We start from the raw sequence: 19,467 nt of genomic DNA, 5'->3' as shown, positions 1-19,467 counted from the left end.
AGATGTCTTCCGGCCATGCAAGTTCTCTGAGGATAGCTAACCCTAGTGCGAATATCAACACCGCTCTAGCGTATCTTCCTGCTCCTTGCCTTGCCAGAGGCGGTCACTGCCGCCGCATATGCACACTTTCGGCAGGACGGCTCAGAGGATATCGACGCTTTCCTAAGGGCTCGAGGAGAAGGGCTCGAGAGAGAAAGCCCGGAGCTGGCCAGCAAGGATATAATGAGATACTACACACGCTGGACAGGACGGGCTACAACTCGAGCTCGCGGCCCGAGAACGGCTTTGGATTCACGGTGCTGCGGAAGATCATGCTCAAGACCAACGCCATCGTCAAAAGGGGATTACTCCTCATGGTCAAATATGGTTTCATAGAGACGGGAAACACAACGGTTTCTGATCGTTGGTCTTTGGATTGATTAGCGAGTGGTGAGAGGCAATCCTGGTGGATGACGTCGGTAGCTGCGGCGGCGGACGAGGTCGCGGCAAGATTGATGAGTCCCATAATTTACCGCTGGTCTCCCCCTGCTATCACGACATATCATGTCTCTGCCAGCTAAAATCGAAGCGTACAACGACTCCATCCTCTCCTGGAGGAAAATGAAGAATGGATGACACAGGGAAGAGGAGTTTGGTACTTAAAAAAGGGGGGGCGGCGACGGATGGCCCGCTAGGTGGGCCGAGCGTCGAGAGTTGTTAATTCTAGGACAAGAACTCGTGACGTCGAAAGTCAGGGGCGACACACCACCCGTCATCGCAACAAAGCCCCAACAAAGAGCATACAACGACACCCACGAAAAGGCCTGGTGATCGCTTCATGCTGCAGGATGGAGGACTCACTGCCGAGGACAGTTGGGGATGATGTTGATGGTGTACCAGAACGCGCACGCGCCCTCGCCGGTTTTGGCACGTCACCAGCGAGCCAAGGTATGACACCCGGCGCGCACCTAAAGCCATCCCACATGGAAGCGCTCGTCACTGACCACGTGGTATATTAGGAATTGAATGTGCAAGCCCGCCTCTTAGGGCCACCGTGTTTGTGTCCAAGGATACGGACCCGGATGTCAGTGCCAGTGCCAGTGCCGGTGACGGAACAATCTGCCATGGAGATGGTGACCAAAACAGCGAGGCTTCCATGGCTGCTGAGGCTTCGAGCCATGGTGACCACGCACAAGCACAGCAGGAGCACAAGATCGTCTTGCCGAACCCGACGCTGCCTTGTAGTGTCGTACGAGCCCTTGTGGCTCTAGACCAGTATCGCAAGGGCACTCGTAGCCCAGAGAGCGTCGCCATCATCCCGATGAAGGCTGGCGAATTCGACTTGCTGGTGAACTATCTTTTTGAGCCGGCGGAGCGCGCCGATGTCTCGGGATACGCTGGCAGAGCACCTTCCATCTACGATGGTGGTGCATGGACCGCCACCATCTCCGAGCAGAAAGCCCACGCCGACCACAACGAAACGGAGACGCTTGGACTGGGACTGGGACTGGGACTGGGGCTGAGATTGGATGAAGACCGACTTCGTGCTTTTGTTCAGCGTTCCAAAATCAAATGGGACTACCTGTTTGCTTTGCAGCAGCTCGCCATCATCATGAATGAGACAAAGCTGCAATTGGCGCTCAAATCGAGTTTTCCACAGTTGTGCTTGGACACGGCTAGAGAGACCGCCAACCGCCCCGGTCATCGCGAATACGAAACGCTTCTCGCAAATCTCGTAGTCAAAACAGAACACATGTACAAATTCGAGGACAACATATCGTCAGACAGCAACTACTCTCCACAATCCAACAGCACAGATTCGTCGAAACGCTCGCTGAGCGCTTCAGCCAACAGCCCGGACACGGCGATGAACAAACCATACTCGCTTCGACTGACGCCGCGTCTGCACACCCCCGTTCCCGGCCAATCAGCACCGGAAGAAGACAGCGACGGATCGGACCAGAGCTCCTGTGTGCGTTCTCAGACGGTTGACAGCGTCATCCAGCAGAAGAGGTTGCGAGTGGGACTTCGCATCCCGGATCCCTGCATGGCTTTCGAGATCCAGTTTTCCTACCCGAGACCGTCCGAAGTAGTTGAGGGTAAGCAGAGTCACCTTTCCTTCTTGTCAGCACCTACAGCTGTTCTCGTGCCTCATTGTACACGAGATCCAGATGAAGACCCGATCTGTGCGGATGAACTAACCTCGGAGCAGCTCTTCTGTCTGTGTTCGCGGGTGATATCCATTGCATTGTCTGCCTTTGCGTCGAGTACCGCAACCAGAAGACACGTTTCCATCAGATATACAATCCGCCTCCGTATGACGTCCAAGTCAAGATCTGGCGATACGTCGCCCGCGACGGCGACAAGCCCCCTGGAGTATCCTATGCAGTCCACGATCTCCGAATTAGCAATCAAACGAACGCTGCTGCGCAAGGCCATTCCCATGCCACCAAAGACACGAATGACGGGGGCGACACAAACAGAACACCAGAGACTGTTGACTTCTACCTCCGTGACTTTCATCGCGACCTACCTGCTGACGTCCTGGTACATGTTCCTCGCCAAGCTATTCTTGACCAGGTCGACCAGGCGCTGGAGAAATTACGATTCAATGATGCTGATGATCTGGAGGGCAACGAGAGAATCAAAGATCGAAAGACTAGTAGACCGGACGAGGAATGTCGTTTTTAGGCAAAAGCGTTACTGTGTGGAGCTCTGAGGCCAGCTTCGACCACTGTGTGCCACATGCAACGACTCGGGAGTGCTACGCAGGCATTGGAGGACAGAATCCGGAGAAGTTCCTGTCCATGTTGAGACACCTTGGGATTCATTGAATCCCCCCGTGTTTGGAACCGGTCAACAAGGGCCGGCACTGAGACTGTTGTGGTGGCGGTATCGAGACCCGCGTTGGTGTTGGTGATGTCGGATTATTTGTATTATATGAATGGCATGTCGGAACTGTCGTAAAGTTCATAGGCGGACAGCGTATGGATTTCCAGATGCCAGATTAGGGCGCTGGGTACACGCTTGCCCTCGGTCAAGTCCGAAGTTTTAGACCATCAAGATTGATTTGTTAGATACCCAGTCAGCGGGCGTCGTTTTATGGTATCACACTCGGGTATCTGTAATACAAAAGAAGGTTCAGGCGAGTCAAGCCAATCGTATTGCTGTGAAACATTATCGTGATGATTTCTTGACTCTACAAATCTATAGATGGGCTTTGCTTCAATTTGCTTCCACGTAGATCCTTCTAATTTCATTTAAAGTCGCTTCAAACATCCTTCATACTGGCAGCCAGAAGGATGTTAATTGCTCAAGCCTACGGCAATCAAGATGCAGACCACAGTAATACAGAAGGCGCGTAGCGGCGGCTACATCCACTTTTCGGTGAGCTTGCTGCGATTTCAGTTGTGTAACTGACCGGAACGAAATAGAGCCAAAAGAAGTTGGAAAGCTTAAAATACGGAAAGAAGGACAACGGGTTTTTCGAATGCTTTGGCTTAAGCAATTGTATAGAATATTCTTCACCATATTTCCATAATATAGTTTAGCTGAAATATAGGACATGTTTCAATGTCATGTATACCTACGTAATAGACAGCGCTGCGAACAACCCTTGGCCTATTTCTCGTTACTAAAAGCTCAATCAAGGAGCCTGAGATAGTCTGCTATTTTGGTTGTCGACCTGGATAAGTTACTACCGCCGTTTTGGGCATCAGTGGTGTCTAGCAGCATTCCGTATCTCACAGCTCTTGAGCCTCGGGCTTTTCCGATGTGTCCAGGCTGTTTCCATTAAGAACCCGGATGAGACCAACCTCCTCTTGAATTGCAGCCAGTAATTTAAGATCCTCTCGTGTGGTCTGCACGCTGCTACTCAGTATAATATGCTTGCATAAATGAACAAAGGAATGGCGTGACGAAGATATACCCAAACACATTATCCATTTCCTCCAGTGTTTTGCCCTTAGTTTCGGGCAAGAAGAACCAAACAAATAGCGCCCCTACAATACACCAGGCGGAAAAGAAGATGTAAGTGCCCCAGGAAATGGCCGACAGCATCAGTGGCGTGATGAATGCAATGATGAAGTTGTTCATCCAGTTTGACGAGGCGCTGATAGTTGTTCCTTTTGCACGGATTGAAAGGGGGAAAATTTCGGCAATAAGGGTCCATGATGCCGGGCCCCAACTATAAGCAAAATTGACAATGTACAGCCAAACCATGACCACGGCAGCCCAGCCCGCAGCTCTATGCGCTTCCCAGTCGCCTTGGCACTTGGCGGCAATGACGCCCGTGATCAATTGACAAAGGAACATGCCAATAGACCCGGAAATAAGGAGTGGCTTACGACCAACCTTATCGATGATGAGCATTGCCGGAATTGTGGTCAGCACATTGACAACTCCCACCACACCAGTCGCGAGAAGCGAAATCGTGTTCCCATCGAGACCGAGCGATTGGAATATGATCGGTGCGTAGCAGATAATGGAGTCAATTCCCGACCACTGTTGGAAAAACATTACCAACGAACCAAGGGCAACGCGCTTAAAACAGTCCTTGATGCCGAAGATGTTGTAGCATTGCGCGATTTCTCTAAGAAATGGGTGGTTCTCCGTCTTTGTGATAGTTCAGGGAATCTCTTTTCAAATGATCGTTTCTCGATGAGACTCTCCGACTTGATTTCGAGCATCTCAACGACAACCGCAGGATCATCGGCCGGCAGTCGTCTGAGCTTGCTGAGAGTAGCAAGCGCCTCTTCGTCACGTCCCTTGTTGACAAGAAGGCGGGGAGAAAATGGGAGAAACCAGACTCCTACAGCAAGAATCACTGCCGGGATGCCTTGGATGATAATGGGCAGGCGCCATGCCATATTAGACTGGGTCTCACCCGAACCGCCGATATAAGCAGAGCCGTATGCAATCCAGTAAGCGATCATGATGCCGATTGTTGTTGCAAGCTGCTGTATGGCGACAAGAAAACCTCTGATCTCTGGCGGAGCAAGTTCAGCATTGTACAGAGGACTGCGAGAGGAGAACGTTAGGATTGATCTTTGCCGCACACAGGATTAATAGGAACTCACACAGTCCCAGAAAGAGTGCCCACGCCGATGCCAGTGAAGAAGCGGCCTGCATATAGGTATGCTGAGTTTTGAGCACCGGCGGTCAGATACGAACCGAGAACAGCCCACATAGCGCCGGAGAAGATAGTGTGCTTTCTCGTGAAGATTTCGCAAAGAATGCCAGCAGAGAGAGCGCCGGCCCAGCCACCGAGTTGTAGGATAGATGTAAGCCATCCTTGGGCGCTAGAACTCTGAACAACGCCCGGGAATTTAGTTTCGAAACTATGCATCACCAAGGCTTGCCCGAGAACGCCCTGTTGGTATCCGTATAGTAGGCCTCCCTGTCAACGAAGAAGTGTTATGAAGGATAGTCCGATAATTGCGAGACTGGGTAGCAGCTTACAAATGATGCAAAAAGAGCAATACAAAAGACTCGGATGTTTGATCGCAAGGCGTAGACATTTCCCTTGCGGCCTTGAGATCGAACGACAGTTGTCGCGCCCGAGGCGACATGTGTGCTTGTTGCGGTCTTATTTGGCGATGGGGTCCTGTTTTGGGAGATTAAAAGATGACCACAAGGGGAGAAGCCGTTGCTGCAAGTCGAAGACTAGGCGAGGAGAGTCTCAGTATATATTATGACTACTCTATAACCACTTGCCATGGTCTAGTACGGGGCCCCGCAAACCTCAACATGGGGCCTTGGACGATCCAGTATCATTACCGACTAACATTAGGTGCCCGGGAAGGAGTCGGAAGTTGACGATTGCGGTTAGCTTCCGATCCATATATGGGACGATCGTTTGACCGGACTCCGCATAATTCGAGTTTAGTAGCCGGTCGCGAATGATGAAAGGAATGCGGCCGTATTAAGGCCGGCAGCCACAACGGATCGCATGCAGCCACGCACCGCCACATCATCGGTCTCTCTTTAGCAGGCGAAAATCTATGGAGATAATGAATTCCTCTAGCAAACTATTGCTTGCTACCGACTAGTGGATCTTGCCCTCCTTCGCCTCAAAGCTTCGAATCACGGCCTCCCAGCCGACAGTAGAAGGTAAAATTGGGAGCAATACAAAAATCTTGGGTTCGATTCAAATGCAGAGACCTGGGGGAAGCTCAAGACTGCCACAAAGCATCGCCACAAATCGCCACAGTGCTTTTCAGCCTGAGGCACCAAGAAAAAAACAATCCTATTACCCCCTTGCAGGTTTTTGATTTCCTCCATTGATGTCCTTCGCTCACCTATGCCATATTCCACAACCCGGTTGCACCCCATCCATCGCCATGGCTCTACTCTGCAGCGATCTCGACGACGAGATTAGTCAATTCTTTTCACAGGCATCAACCACCCGGGCAGAATGCGACAACCTAGCCCGTACGATGTTTGGAGGAATGGTCGATCCTGTTCCGGTCCAAGGGGGGACCAGCTACACCGTGGTGGCAGGGCCAAATCGCGAGAAGATCGTCCAGTTCCGATACCTGGATGCCCAGATAGACATGAGGATGTTGGACCTCGCCAGACAGGTTCATGGAGACATTGTGCCCGAAGGTGCTGCCCTCGGCCAAATTGGCAACGACGCGCAACAACAGCTTGCAATATATCAGATGGCCAGGCTTCCAGGGGAGAACTACGCTATGGTGCGCACCTCTCTGACTGAAGAACTCCAAAGCCAGTTAGCTACCATACACAGCTTGGCTAGGTCTGCCGAGATATTGCATTGACTCTCATCTGCTCTGGGTTATCTGACATTGCGAAATCAGTTTCTTTGCGCAAGCCTGGCGTCGGCCGGTGGCTCTGGACCAGTGTGCTCTTCCTGCTATGGCTGCCGAACTCTCAAGCCGGCTCGATGATGTCTCCTCCTCTGGCGTTCTCACTGCTCGCTTGCAGTCGGCCCTCGACGAAGTGAGGCAGCATCTGCCAACCCTAGTCTCTGGAGATTTCCCGCTAGCGCTCACACACAGCGATCTTAACGAGCTGAATATACTTGTCGATGCCGGCACTGGTATTATCACAGGAGTCATCGACTGGACTGATGCGGGTATCCAGCCCTTCGGCCTTACCCTTTACACTCTAGAAAAGTTCATTGGCAGCATGGGCCAGGACGGGTGGGTCTACCTTAATAACGCCAGCGTGCTGAAGGATGAGTTCTGGAGGGCCTTCGCTCACTATGCTGGGCCAATTTCCCAGTCACAGATGGAGAGTATTCAGATTGCGAGAAAGGCGGGATATCTGCTCCGGTACGGAACATTCTACAGCAGTAGGCACAAGGGAGTTGTAGGGATCGACAACATGAGCATTGACAAGCGACGTCTATATCTTGAAGCAATTCTTTAATAACAGCCGAACGCGACCCTGCACATGCCTTGGCGTTCCATGCCTTGCTAAAGGTGTGACCGTTCTCCCTCCATCCACCCAAAGAAAAGTCCTGGCTGTCAGTCGCCAGACCAGTGCGGCCCAGTGGGCCTCGGTCCTAGTTGATGACTTGCTCCCTGCGCAGCGCGTCAATGACGGCCTCCTCATCAATGTCATACGTGGCACTGCCGTTAGCATGCGGGAGTGCCTTGCCATCAATGAAGACCTTGTGAGGTCCCTTTACCGTCTCAGCATGCTGCTGGTTGCCTTTGAGCTCGGCGGTCCCATCCACGTTTGGCACGAGGGACCAGCCCGTTACTCGATAAGCCTTATCAGCATTGGTCATGTTGGCGTTCATCATGACGGTACCGTGATTACTCGACAGGACGAACTCCTGCATGTCTTCAGATGTGCCTTCTCTGCCCAGAAGCTCGATGCCGATGAGGCTAGCCAGGTTCTTCTGCACGAGGTAGCTCTGAATGGCGCGGATGAAAGCAGTCTCGTTGGCGGTGATTTGCGCGGGAGGACCCTGGCGGTATTCGTAAGGCGTGAATTCGCCGTCACTATCCAGCACGAAAATGTGGCCATGCACGTCTCTGAGAGCCACTTCCTTGAAGTTGGTTGGACGGGTCCAGCAAGCATCGAGTTTGGCCATGGGCTGTCCGAGCATGACTCGGCCTGGGGCTAGCTGCAAGTGTCCATGGACGAGGTGATATCCAAACTTCTCCTGGACATTATACTTCTGGAGTAAGCCTTTGAGATCGGCGAGCACAGCATCGGTGACATTAGGTTGATCGCAGTCGTCGGGAAGCGCATTATAGCTTGGTCGCCGGGTGTCAGCGGTTTCATGACATAGGGGAAGTTGTCATAGGTTGAGCTTACGCCAGTCGAGATTTCTCCAGGTTGTCCATTGTAGGTGCTATATCAAGGCCGGGGATGACCATACCTTTATGGACACTCGTGGAAGCCATTGTGGGCGATATTGCTATTGATTAAGCGTTAGGCAGGAGGTAGGATGAAAGGGAGAAGAACTCAGTCCTATGAGGTAGAGGACGATGGTTAATGGGAAACACCCTGTGGATATATAAGTTGGCGACCCTATGATTCTTGTGGACCTTCTGCCTGTGAAAGGTGGGATGAAGTTGTGGCGAGAATATGGTAGGCCAGTTCTGTATAGCAGCACAAGATACGCCATCTTGATGTGATTCGCTCCAGCAAGTTGCTTAACACCATCTCACTGTTAGAAATGCATCATGCCATACTGTCCTCAATATGATAGGATAAACACAACTAGGATGCTCGGTCACGTATTCACCATATAGCAGGCAGCAGCCTAGAGGTGTTCCTTTCTCAAGCCAGCATACCAAACAAGGCGCCAACAGTAGCCCTCCTTCGGCTTTTGTCGGGTTAACAGTGACGGTGATGGGTCTCCGTTACCAAAACGTAGAGTCAACTGTGATCGAAATGCCTGTTGGACATACCCAGCACCGAGTTTGTCTTGGGGTGCTTCAATGAGCATCCCAATGCAGACTTACGGGCATGCCCTGGTTTTGATCACGAGCGGGTTCTTCCTTTGTTGTAATTCAAGGTTTGATATAACTACTGACGCTAATTGCGTTGCGGACACCGATCCCCGAATCAAAACACGTGATGAGTCAAGACAAGCTCCCCAGTCATCCATCAAGTCTGCTTGCTTTCCCAACGAGCCACCTACGAAACTATACGCTGCATGATAAACAGAATGCATCTAGTTTGAATCCCTATACCAAACTCGACTACTATGCTGAGAATCGTCCCTATGGAATCCATTTATGTCGTATCCGCGAGAACTACTATCTCTGATGGTCCGGGGATCAAGGAATGGCATATCCTAGAAGACTTTAAGCATTTTTACCGAGCAGATAGTACTCCTTGAGGACAAACCTAGAGTTTTGCCACAAGTAGGACATTGAATGCCCTTTTCTCTAGCGCTTGCGCAAGTTTCATATTCGCCCATTTTTCTTTTCGACCGGTGGGTTCAAGAATAAGCTTAGACCTTTAGGCGATAGAGCTTTCTGAGTGAAGAGAATTATATGATGACCTACTGTCCAACTTCGTAGGAGTCGTAAGCCTATTTAACATGATAGCTGTCGTACGTGCCGGAAGGCACTACTGCTTAATAGCATGTTAGGTAGCTAATTGGCCGGGCGGCTTTATGCGAAACCTTCAGTAGTCGTAAATAAAGTAATAGCAACTAGAAAACACCCCCCTACCCCCAGCGCTTTCTGAATTTCGTTCGTAACAAAGCGCCTAATCACTAACTTCGACTAGGCAAGAGAGTATGTTGACCAAGATCTATCAGCAACGCTAGTGCCAACCTACAATAATCTTCTCAAGCTTCTTTAACCAATCTTTAGCTAGCCTATCGATGACTAATATCAACTCGTATGACATCCTACTTTACGGGCGGTTAGGCTAGGTAAGATGTTGATTTTATGCTGGCTACGGGCTAGGCTACGTAGGACTAGGCAGCTTGTTAGCATCCGAGAATGATTGATAGTCTGTGACCCCGAACCTAAAGGAGCCCTACTCGGTGGTAGGTAGCCTGGTTCTACGTTGGTGAAGGGAGGTTAAAGATTTTACTCCTATCTCACGCTACGATCGAAGACACTCGTATGAGGTGGTCACTGGGGATCATGGCCAACAGATGGCCACAGACGGCCATGACTCAAGCCCAATTCAACTTAAGGCAGAAGCATACCTTTCGGCGCTTACAATGGCTCCAGGCCCAACTCAGCAGTCGATTCAGACACCTATATATATCATGTCAATTCGTCCCATTCTTAATACATTAGCATCATCCAGAGCACCTCGTAGTACTACGATTAGGGTGCAGAGTGATGTTCTAGTTCTCAATTCAAATGTCTCACTATCGAGCTGCAGGGATTGCAGGACTTGTTGGATTCTGTTCGTAGAGTCGGCGGGACTTGCGTCGAGCGTGCCACTGAGGCAGTTGTCCAAAGAGGAATGAAGTGTTTTGGGTCCCTGGGTCCCTGCGCTACATCTCCATGCAGAATATGACGCTAATAGAAGGACAACCCGCTCTATTGTCTCTCTGGAAGTCTGCACCGAAGAAGGCCAGAAAAGGATTGGCGTGGAAGTGTTCAAATCGCAGGGCGACTAGGATATTCCCGGCCTCGAAGCTTTGGGGAAAGCCTCACACATTGCGAGCAACGCGGCTGACAAGACGAGTATGCAATTTCTCACAGCTTGCCTGGAAAGGTACGAAAAGTGTCATTCCTACCGGATGGACAGTTCAATTTTTGCCTACAAGAGTTTTGAAGATCGAATGGTGTCGCCGGGGGGGTTCTGCAGTCCGGCTGTATGTTCCCGGAGAGAACGACCACGACTCGGACAGCCAAGGGGGAGAACGATGGCAGGGCGGATAAGAAACAAAATTGCGAGCCCCAGTGCATTGAAGAAGGCGAGGTATGGTACTTGGCTGACCACCATTGTCTCGCGGGTCACATGTATGATAGCAGTTTAAGCCGTGAATCTCTTCCGGTGAACGTGGCCGTGGATGTACGACAGCTCTCTCTGGTGGGAGTGCGCGCTATCCTGAGACTCTTTTGGGCATGCCAGGAGATCACAGAGGGGCTGGCCTCTCCCACTTACAAGGTCATCTCATTCTGGAACACTTGCAACACTGATACTTCGCTAGTTGCTCTCCCGTCTTCCGTACGTTCAGGCGCCGGTATGACGCCGGTATGGTCGCTCACCTGTCGCGGCCGGTTTGATTACCTCACGGTCATTGCTTCGTAGGTATGCCTATTCTTGTCGGGTTTTCGTGCTACACGAGAGCTTCCGCGAGGTGCTGGTAAAAGTTAGGATGCTCCCCGGATCTTGCAGAGGGGTCGGAGCTGCTGCAGCAATATGGGCAGTTGGTGGGCTCTGGGTGTGTAGACTGGCCGGAACTGTGTTCCTCGCTTTGTTACGACGTGGCACTGACTTAGGAGGGCTACCTCAGAGGGATGGCCCTTTATAGTTGGTCGTTTATCATAGTTGGTTTCCGACAGACCTTCGTGCATACACCTTCACAGGTAGCCTCTTCCAGGTGGTTCTTCACAGATGGTTCTCTACAGATGGTCCTTCACAGATGGTACTTCATGGATGGTACTTCATAGATGGTACTTCATGGATAATACTACCTGGATAGCCGCTTACTATCAAAGGTTTCACCATCCTTAGTTCCTCGTCGGTAGTCTTTCAGGGTTGACCGTTCCTGGATGCCCGTTTCCAGAGGGCCTCTCCCAGGTGATCCATCACAGATGTTGCTTCATAGGCAGTTGCTCACTGCAGCTTTCTCACAGATGGCAATGCACATGACCCATGAGAGTGGCTAGTATAAGTAGGAAGGAGAGCAAGCCTTCGACGATATATAGTTACTGCCAGCCCTTGAGACTGTTATTGCGAATCTGCGTCAAGCCAAAGGCAAGGAGTCCTCTGAAGGCGCCAGAAATTGCAGCTGCGATCTATATATATATATATATGTGTGTGTGTGTGTGTGTGTGTGTGTGTGTGTGTCTGCGGTAGCCAACTTGATGTCTTGTCCAGGACGTCAGCCAGACTGGCATCTGTACAACCATGGCTCGGAGGCATCTTGAACGTGGAAGAAAGCTGACCCGCGCAGCTGTCATACCAGCAGAGCTACCCGTCCGCAAAGACGCCAACATCCGAGGAGGGACTGAGTGGGTGAGTGAGTGCTGAGCCGCGGCGACGACCCGTAGCAACTTGGAAAGGCTATGCCCGCCCGGAGCACAGCGCGCACGCCCCTTCGCTCACCGCCAACACAGGATCTTCCTTGGGCGAGTTTAGGGAAAGACCTTGTAACGCGTGCTTGTAGTTTGCCGCCACCTTGCTGTCGGACTTCTTTGGCTACTACGTCGATGATGGATAGAAGAAAGTCATCCTAGCCAGTGTGTGACCTCGACCTGGATGTCTAAGTCATTGAAGGTGACTAAATCGTAGTACTCGGGCGGCCGGAGAAGGTATCATATCAGATCGGAGAAGAGGCTGCTGGTGTCACCGCCGTGCTCGAGAGGCAATTGGTCGAGCTGATAGACCGACCAGTGGGGGACCGTACACTGAAGGCTCAGTGTCTTGGCTGTCGGTTACTAGAAGCATGCCGGACTTGGTCAGAGTGGCATTGGGACTTTGTGACTTTGTGACTTTGTGACTTTGTGACTTTGTGACTTTGTGACTTTGTGACTTTGGGACGCACTTCTAGTGCGCAACATGCATCAAGCGAGTCCGGGAGTGTCACTGAAATGGAAATTATCAGAGAATAGGTTAAGAGAGCCGGAGCCGGCAATCTCGACACAACAGAGACAAAGAATGGAAGGACTATGAGGATGTCTGACTACTTATAGATATAGCATTCTAAGCAGGAGGAATACTGCCTCTCGCTCTTCTGCCACGTGTTGTGTTTTGGCGTGCTTGGGCTGCCTATCCCGGTCTTAGAGCTCCCGCTCAATAAACAGCATCTGCCACTTGAGTGTGGGCACGTTGAAGGAGCACCTGCACAAGAGACCGATGGAGTGGGCGGTTCAGAACCAACCCTGCCTTAGAGGACACACCATCGTCTCGCTGTCCAAGCAACTTCGAGTTTGAAGTTCGAGGGCCCGGCCAGAGGGAGGGGCATGGCTGTCCCTGGCTGAGCTTGAGCTTGAGGTCGAGGTTGGGCTTGGGCTTGCAGCTCGGCAAGGCAAGGTAAGGCCATGGTCGGGCGGCGCATTGAAGTCCGATAACGATTCTGGTCTTGCGACGAGCTTGCTGACAAAGGGGTTACCTCCCGCCGAACGGGGGACCTCAGGAAGGGGAAAAGAAAGGTTAGGCTGACGATAGGCGGCGCCTTTGACAGGAGGACTCGGATGATTTAATGGCCATCAATGGTTAGAAGCTGACAGCCCTTAAAAAGTAGAGGCATGGCCTGTATAAGGACTGTCGGCATCGACCCCGGTGAAAGTGTGCAGGAGAATTCTACCTAATATAGCCATTCGAGCCAGTCCCGGAGAGCATTCCAGCTGACATTGAGGATGAAGGAACTCTGCCGATTGCGGGCTTTCTTCCCGTTGGACGACTTCAACTTCTCCGTGTACTGACCCCGCGAGACATCCGCCTAAGCCCGGCTGAGCACGATATTCAAGCGCCGATGGTGACCTCAGTGGCTGAGGGAGCGCAAGGCCCGCGCCATATAAAGGGCGCATACGAATAGGCACTCCACTGTGATTCAATACTCAATTATTCAAATTGCAATACTTGTGGGCTGAATAAAGCAGAAGACAGATACTACAAGGCGGAAAGAGAATTGAGTACCGCTAATATAATCAATATCATACATGCGCCTCAGAACGGTGGCTTGGGAGAGGCAGACCAATTACGAGGTTCGCAATGTCCTGTCAGGGTCGAGTACCTAGGTTACGCCCGAAAACTAACTTCTGTAGGTCAGTTAACGTCAGCGCAAGACGCAGGGGAAGTGTGTGGCAGGCAAGCTGAGAAGCTTCATCCCATCCTCAACATCTCTCGGGCTTATCAACATAAACCCTCCTTATTATAATCCTCATCGCGAGTGTATTCGCGAGCCGAACACGAAGCTACATAGACACATTTGAGCTGTGCTGTGCTGTGCTGAGCGGGACCAGGCCTCCGTCTGTCTGCATTGACGGATATGGCGACGATATGATCTCTGCATCTGCTCGTCGGTATCTTCCCATCTACGCACGTAACTGATCCATCGAGTCGATTCCCTGCAGGCGAATCTATCATTACGTGACTGCTCACGCCAATGGCCAGTCGTGATCATGCGCATCTCGGCCTGTCACAGCTGGACTGACTGGCTCGGTGGTCTTGCGGTTCTTGATGGGTGTGTTTGAGGATTGGGGGGTTATATATTATATGATGGAACAGCTGAAACGGCCATGCGCAATGGAGTGGAGACGGAAAGACTGACCTTAATTCAGTTCGGGACACCCTCGGATCATAGTCACATATCAGTGGAGCTGGGCAATCAGGCTCATCAGCATAGGATTAATTGATAATGGACTGGATGGGATGAGTTCCGTTCTGGCGAGCTCTGAATTGAGATATTGTACAAATTGATATCGCAGCCAGAACCCAAGGCTACACACAGCCATCCATCCATCCATGGATGGGAATCAATATCGGATCCCTTCCTACATCCAGTGCCGTCGCTCCTCCTCTCCCATATCCCGCCCCCGATACTCATCACGATCACGCCCACGCCTGGCGTTCATCCTGTCCAAGGGCCGCCAAGAAGCCAGCGCCGTGGTGCATCGCAGCAAGGTCGATGTGCCCGCCGCCGCCGAGGGGCTTCCGCCCGCAGTTGACGTCTCGCACCACCGCGTCGGCGTACGCGGACGTGCCCCAGCGGTGGATGTGCTCGATCCACTGCGGCAGCAGGTCGCGCGACATGTCGTCGATGCCGGCGCCCGTGAGCCGCGTGATGAGAGCGCCCGGCCACTTGGTCTGTGACCCGGCCAGGCCGCCGGCCGCATTGTCGGTGGTGTCGGCGGCAGTGCGATGCGCGGGAGGGAGCGAGGCGGTCTGCGACGGCAAGGGCTCCTGGGGCCTCTTCTGGGAAGCGCGGCTGCTCGTGCCGCCGGACTTGCTTGTCTGGGTGGACGCAGATCGGGTCGTTGCAGCAGCGGCGAGCTCCCTCTCGTTGGGGGCCTTGTTGCGGGTGATGGGATTGGGATTGGTCGCGTTGGTCGTCGTGGAAGCGGCTCCGGCGACGGCGCCAGGTTGAATCAGCCAAACGCTGAATGTGTCCCAGCCGATGACGATGCAGTAATGGTAGATGCTGCTGCTGCTGCCGTCCTCGTCCGCGGCCTCCGCGTGCTCCGTATTTGTATCACCTCCACTACCACCACCTTCCAGGCCCGCGCAACCGGCTCTCCGCATCGCCTCTGCCTGCTTGTGCAGCACGAAGCGGTTGTACAGCGCCGTGCTGCACGTCTCGGCCAGGCGCTCCATGACCTCGCGCCCGGTCTCCGTGTCGGCCTGGTACTCGACGGACAGGTAGGGGCACGCGGCGCGGCGCGCGCCCACGGCGTACGTCGCGGCCTGCACCCGCCGGGCGACGGCCACCTCCTCGGGGCCGCGGGGGTCTCGCAGCGCGAGCCAGAAGGTCATGCTCGCCGTGCAGGGCGGCGGAGAGTGTCGTTGGAGCTGCTCCGTCGGCGGCCGCGGCGGCGCCGCCAGCGGCTTGGGAAGAAGCTGCCAGTCGATGCCGCTGGCGCTCTTGTTGCGAAGGACGTCGATCTGGAGATAGCGTACTGGCCGCCACGCAAGAGTGCGACTGGCTGGGCTCACTCCTGGCGGCATGGCAGCGTGCTGTTTGCTGGGGAGGCGCCGCGCGTCATCATCATCGTCGTCGTCGTCGCCGCCGCCGGCGCTATCAAACGTAAGGTAGTTCACGACGATGTCTTTCAGCTCGTCGATAGTTCTGCGCTCTTTCTCGGCGCGCCGCTTCTTCAAGACGTCGAAGAAGTCCGCGCGGGACGGTGCCGACACGTCTCCCGTGTTGTCGACCCTTCCATGCTCTGTCTTGCCCTGCGCAATGCTGCCGAAATGATCTTCCGCAGTCGTGCACAAGGGCACGCTCTCTCGAAAGACAACGCCGGGTCGGAAACGTGCACCGCCGACGGCCGAGGAGCAGGAAACGGTCTCGGATGCCGAGGTGTAGGTGCTGTCTGTTGGCGGCAGCATGGCTTCGAGATGGCGTTTGGATTGGTAGACGCGGTGCCAAAGCGCCGTGGTTTTGTGCGGATCCGTGTCCGCGACGGTGGTGGCATTGACCTCGTCGTCGCCGTCGGAGGAGGAGCAGAAGCGGCTCGATGAGCTTGTCGCTGGAGGAGGAGTTGGTGCGCGTGTGGCAGGCGCAGCAGCAGCAGCAGCAGCAGCAGCAGCAGCAGCTGGAAGTAATGTTACGTCGGACGACTTTCGCAGCGCAGCGGCAGACGAAGAAGAATGGGGGCCTGCTGAGGCGGAAAGATGACGAGGCGGAGAGGAGATGATGGATGGGGAGGGATCGTAGATGCTTTGCTCGTGCTTGTCCTTGTGCTTGTGCTCGAGCTCGAGCTCGAGCTCGAGTTCTTGCGGTTGCTGATGATGAGAGAGGAAAGTCGAGTCGGTGGCGAAAATCGAGTATGTTTTGACCTCAGGCACGATCGCCATCTTCAGCGTCGCAGGCGCATGGTTGTGGGTAGTGTGCAGGTGCACAGGCAAGGGCAAGGGCTTGGTGCTGAATGATTCCATCTTTTCTTTAGAGGGAGGGACCGACCGGACCGTAATGACGACAAGATTGTTCGTAAAGCCCCCGAGCAGGGCATCACGAACAAAGAAATTCGATGGTGTTTTAGTGAAAAAATGTCGTCGACGGTCACAGCCGCGGACACGGACACGATTGGCCACCTGCCGGTCACATGATGACAACAAACATACGCAGGGAGATGCGGAGATGCCATCTCCATCTTAACTACTAGCTGAGATGGAGATGTATGTCACCGTTCACCTCTGTAGCCGTTTCCACAACTCCGTCCTCATCTCCATCTCACCCCATCAGTACATACACATCTTCACCTTCATTTCCTCCTTCCGTATTCGCACACATACCGGATACATCGCGACAATTTACCTTCCGTTTTGCCAACGTCGCACGAACCGATTCATGGCGCGGTAGGTTGTAACAGGTTTCCCCTCCTTCATGGTCGATATCCCGTCGGCTATATTTTCCCAGCAGACTTCCTTCAACGTCCATTATCGTCATCGAGCCAGGAGACGCTTCCATCAGAATGCCTATGATAGTAGTCTCCGGTTTTGGGGTCCTTTTTCCAGTAGCTTCTGTGCTTGCTTGCATGTCCGGGGGAACCGGGGGTGGATGTCTGCGAGGATGAGGCTTTTCGCTTGTGACTGTCGTTGCTGGAATTATGGCTTGATTTCGATGAGTGGGAGGGTGAGGCTTTGTGTAGTCTAGTAGGAGCTGTAGGCGTTGGTTGGCAAGGTTGCTCCACTATTTTGTAATCGGCTTCGTCGTTGTATGCCCTTGGTGGCTCTAAGCCTGGCACAGGCAGAGGCTGGATTCCCTCGTAAGTGCCCATCAGGGCCGGGGGTTCGTAATCTGGGGCAGACAGAGGGGCTGCCTCGGCGATGGCGTGGAGGTTATTGCGATGCTTCCAATAATCCTTGAGCTCATCCTTAAGTCTGTAGGATTCTTCCCTGGCAAGGTCTTGGGCATTCCTGAGTTGTCTTCGGCCCTTCTTAAATTCTTCGAACGAGTTCTTTAGGTTTGTCGAGGAGATGGGGTATTGGTGGTATTCGGTTTCGCCATCCTCTGATTCAGCAGCGTAGTGAGCGAAGAGGTTGAAATTCGTGCCGTCTGTGGTGAAAGTCGTGATCTTCGTGTGACCGGCGAGGTAAGGCTTTCCCATGACATCAAGGGCCTGTTTCCTTGCATAGGCAAGAGCCGCTCCATCATAGCTGCTCTGTAGCTCTGCTTCTCTCATGCTTCCATCCGGGCCCTTCCATTCTCCGGCTATATGTGGCAGCGTCATAGAATAAGGGTTATCTCGGTACAAGGTGGCTCCGTCGACGTGCTCTCCGATTGGGAACGGACGGAACTCCTCCTTCTCAAGCCCCTCGATGAAGTTGGGCTTAGGAGTAGATAAGCCGTTGTTGAAGCCAACGTTTTTCGGAAAGTCTGTAAACTGTTGATTGAATGTTCTTTTGTAGCCCTTGTCGTCGTATTCCTTCAGTAGACGCCTACTCACTTCAACGATTATGGTCGCTTCATTGTCGGCTTTCGTAATTCTATTGACAAAGTGCTTATACACTGATTCCGTAGGTGACACAGTAGCACGAGGCGCAGCGTGTCGCTGGCGGACATCCTCAAGGTCCGTAGGGAGCTTGGAGTAGCACGAAGGAAGGATACCGTTCCCTCGGGCTTTGTCGGCAAAACCAGACGTCGTCGTCGAGGTGGTCTTTGTTGATCCATCTGAGGATTCCGGAGCCTTCTTTTTGCCCATCTTGTCGAACAAGGCTAGGTTCTTTCGCGTCAATCGCGCTCTTTTCGCTAGAGGTTCGTCGTCGCTATGGCTGTCGATCTGTCGTTTTCGCGACTGTGAAGTCAGGGGAGCTTGCTCCTCCTTTGAGCAAGTGTGCTTTTCGGGTATTTCGTCCATGGCGAAGAAAAGTTGCGATGAGAAAGAGAGATTGTCAGAGATTTCTGTGGCGTTCAGGCTGGTCGACAAAATGGCCTGTTTGCTGCAGCCTTTGTCGCAAGAGGTTGGTTGGTTCGGGCGAGGTGGTTGTTGGATGCGGCGAAATTTCTAGGCGGCAATTAGTGGTTCGTTCCACAACCTTAAAATGGTGCGGGGTGGTTTGCGTCTCGCTCGTCCAATGAGACCGGAGGATTAGCGCCGCGTTCTGTGCTGGTGGTATTTGCGCCAGCGTGTCAGCATGGCCTGCGCGCTTGTGAGGTGGTTCCCAACTCCATTATCGCGCAGTGTAATGATGCACAGGATTCGTGACGCGCTATCCGCAGAGCCTCACTCGGTGGAGGACCCGAACGCCTGCCTCGAGTCACTGGAGCTGCCAGGCCATCCTCCCATCAAACGTTGCTAGTCAGCTTTAGTGTGACCCTTGGCGCATTAGGATGAGGACACGTCAAGAAGCAGGGTGCTCATTACGCACCGACAGACACGGCCTCGGCCGTCCCACCTTCTTCGGCGAGGCTGGCTCAACCCCGGCCAACCTCCCCTCGCGGTTGCTGCGCACTCCGCACCACCTAAGATCTGTGTTTTCTTTCCGTCAAGTATAAGCGGCGCTGGCGAAAACTTCCGGCCCACATCCGTACTGGCTCGCAGGGCCGCCCGCATGAGCTACAGTGCCCCTTGCAACGAACCGTCAGACGAACTGGACAATGTGCTGTCAAAGCTGGAACCCATTTTCTTTGAAAACTGTTCACTGGCCAGGCTTTAGGAGTCGCTAGCCCTCAAGATGCCAACTCTGCAGTCCGATTGG

General features: G+C 53.1%; 5 protein-coding genes across 5 annotated transcripts; 2 read left to right on the top strand and 3 right to left on the bottom strand.

The window, feature by feature from the left end:
* Positions 1 to 827: 827 nt before the first annotated feature.
* On the top strand, positions 828 to 2,670 carry UCRPA7_3171 (hypothetical protein; the record flags this gene model as incomplete). The annotated part of the gene is made up of 3 exons (XM_007915727.1): positions 828 to 927; positions 999 to 2,078; positions 2,192 to 2,670. The coding sequence occupies 3 exons, from the start codon at positions 828 to 830 to the stop codon at positions 2,668 to 2,670; spliced, it is 1,659 nt and encodes a 552-aa protein (XP_007913918.1).
* Positions 2,671 to 6,320: 3,650 nt separating this feature from the next.
* UCRPA7_3170 (hypothetical protein) lies at positions 6,321 to 7,371 on the top strand (the record flags this gene model as incomplete). Its single annotated transcript, XM_007915726.1, has 2 exons — positions 6,321 to 6,709; positions 6,798 to 7,371. The coding sequence occupies 2 exons, from the start codon at positions 6,321 to 6,323 to the stop codon at positions 7,369 to 7,371; spliced, it is 963 nt and encodes a 320-aa protein (XP_007913917.1).
* Positions 7,372 to 7,507: 136 nt separating this feature from the next.
* UCRPA7_3169 (hypothetical protein) lies at positions 7,508 to 8,360 on the bottom strand (the record flags this gene model as incomplete). Its single annotated transcript, XM_007915731.1, has 2 exons — positions 7,508 to 8,210; positions 8,272 to 8,360. The coding sequence occupies 2 exons, from the start codon at positions 8,358 to 8,360 to the stop codon at positions 7,508 to 7,510; spliced, it is 792 nt and encodes a 263-aa protein (XP_007913922.1).
* Positions 8,361 to 14,658: 6,298 nt separating this feature from the next.
* UCRPA7_3168 (hypothetical protein) lies at positions 14,659 to 16,704 on the bottom strand (the record flags this gene model as incomplete). The annotated part of the gene is made up of 1 exon (XM_007915730.1): positions 14,659 to 16,704. The coding sequence occupies one exon, from the start codon at positions 16,702 to 16,704 to the stop codon at positions 14,659 to 14,661; it is 2,046 nt and encodes a 681-aa protein (XP_007913921.1).
* Positions 16,705 to 17,195: 491 nt separating this feature from the next.
* UCRPA7_3167 (hypothetical protein) lies at positions 17,196 to 18,626 on the bottom strand (the record flags this gene model as incomplete). Its single annotated transcript, XM_007915735.1, has 1 exon — positions 17,196 to 18,626. The coding sequence occupies one exon, from the start codon at positions 18,624 to 18,626 to the stop codon at positions 17,196 to 17,198; it is 1,431 nt and encodes a 476-aa protein (XP_007913926.1).
* Between the last annotated feature and the right edge of the window lie 841 nt (positions 18,627 to 19,467).

This window comes from Phaeoacremonium minimum (assembly GCF_000392275.1).
Source record: "Phaeoacremonium minimum UCRPA7 unplaced genomic scaffold PA7_03_scaffold_237, whole genome shotgun sequence".
Taxonomy (NCBI): domain Eukaryota; kingdom Fungi; phylum Ascomycota; class Sordariomycetes; order Togniniales; family Togniniaceae; genus Phaeoacremonium; species Phaeoacremonium minimum.
The sequence above is the reverse complement of the archived record's forward strand: the minus strand, read 5'-3'. Positions and strand labels throughout refer to the sequence as shown.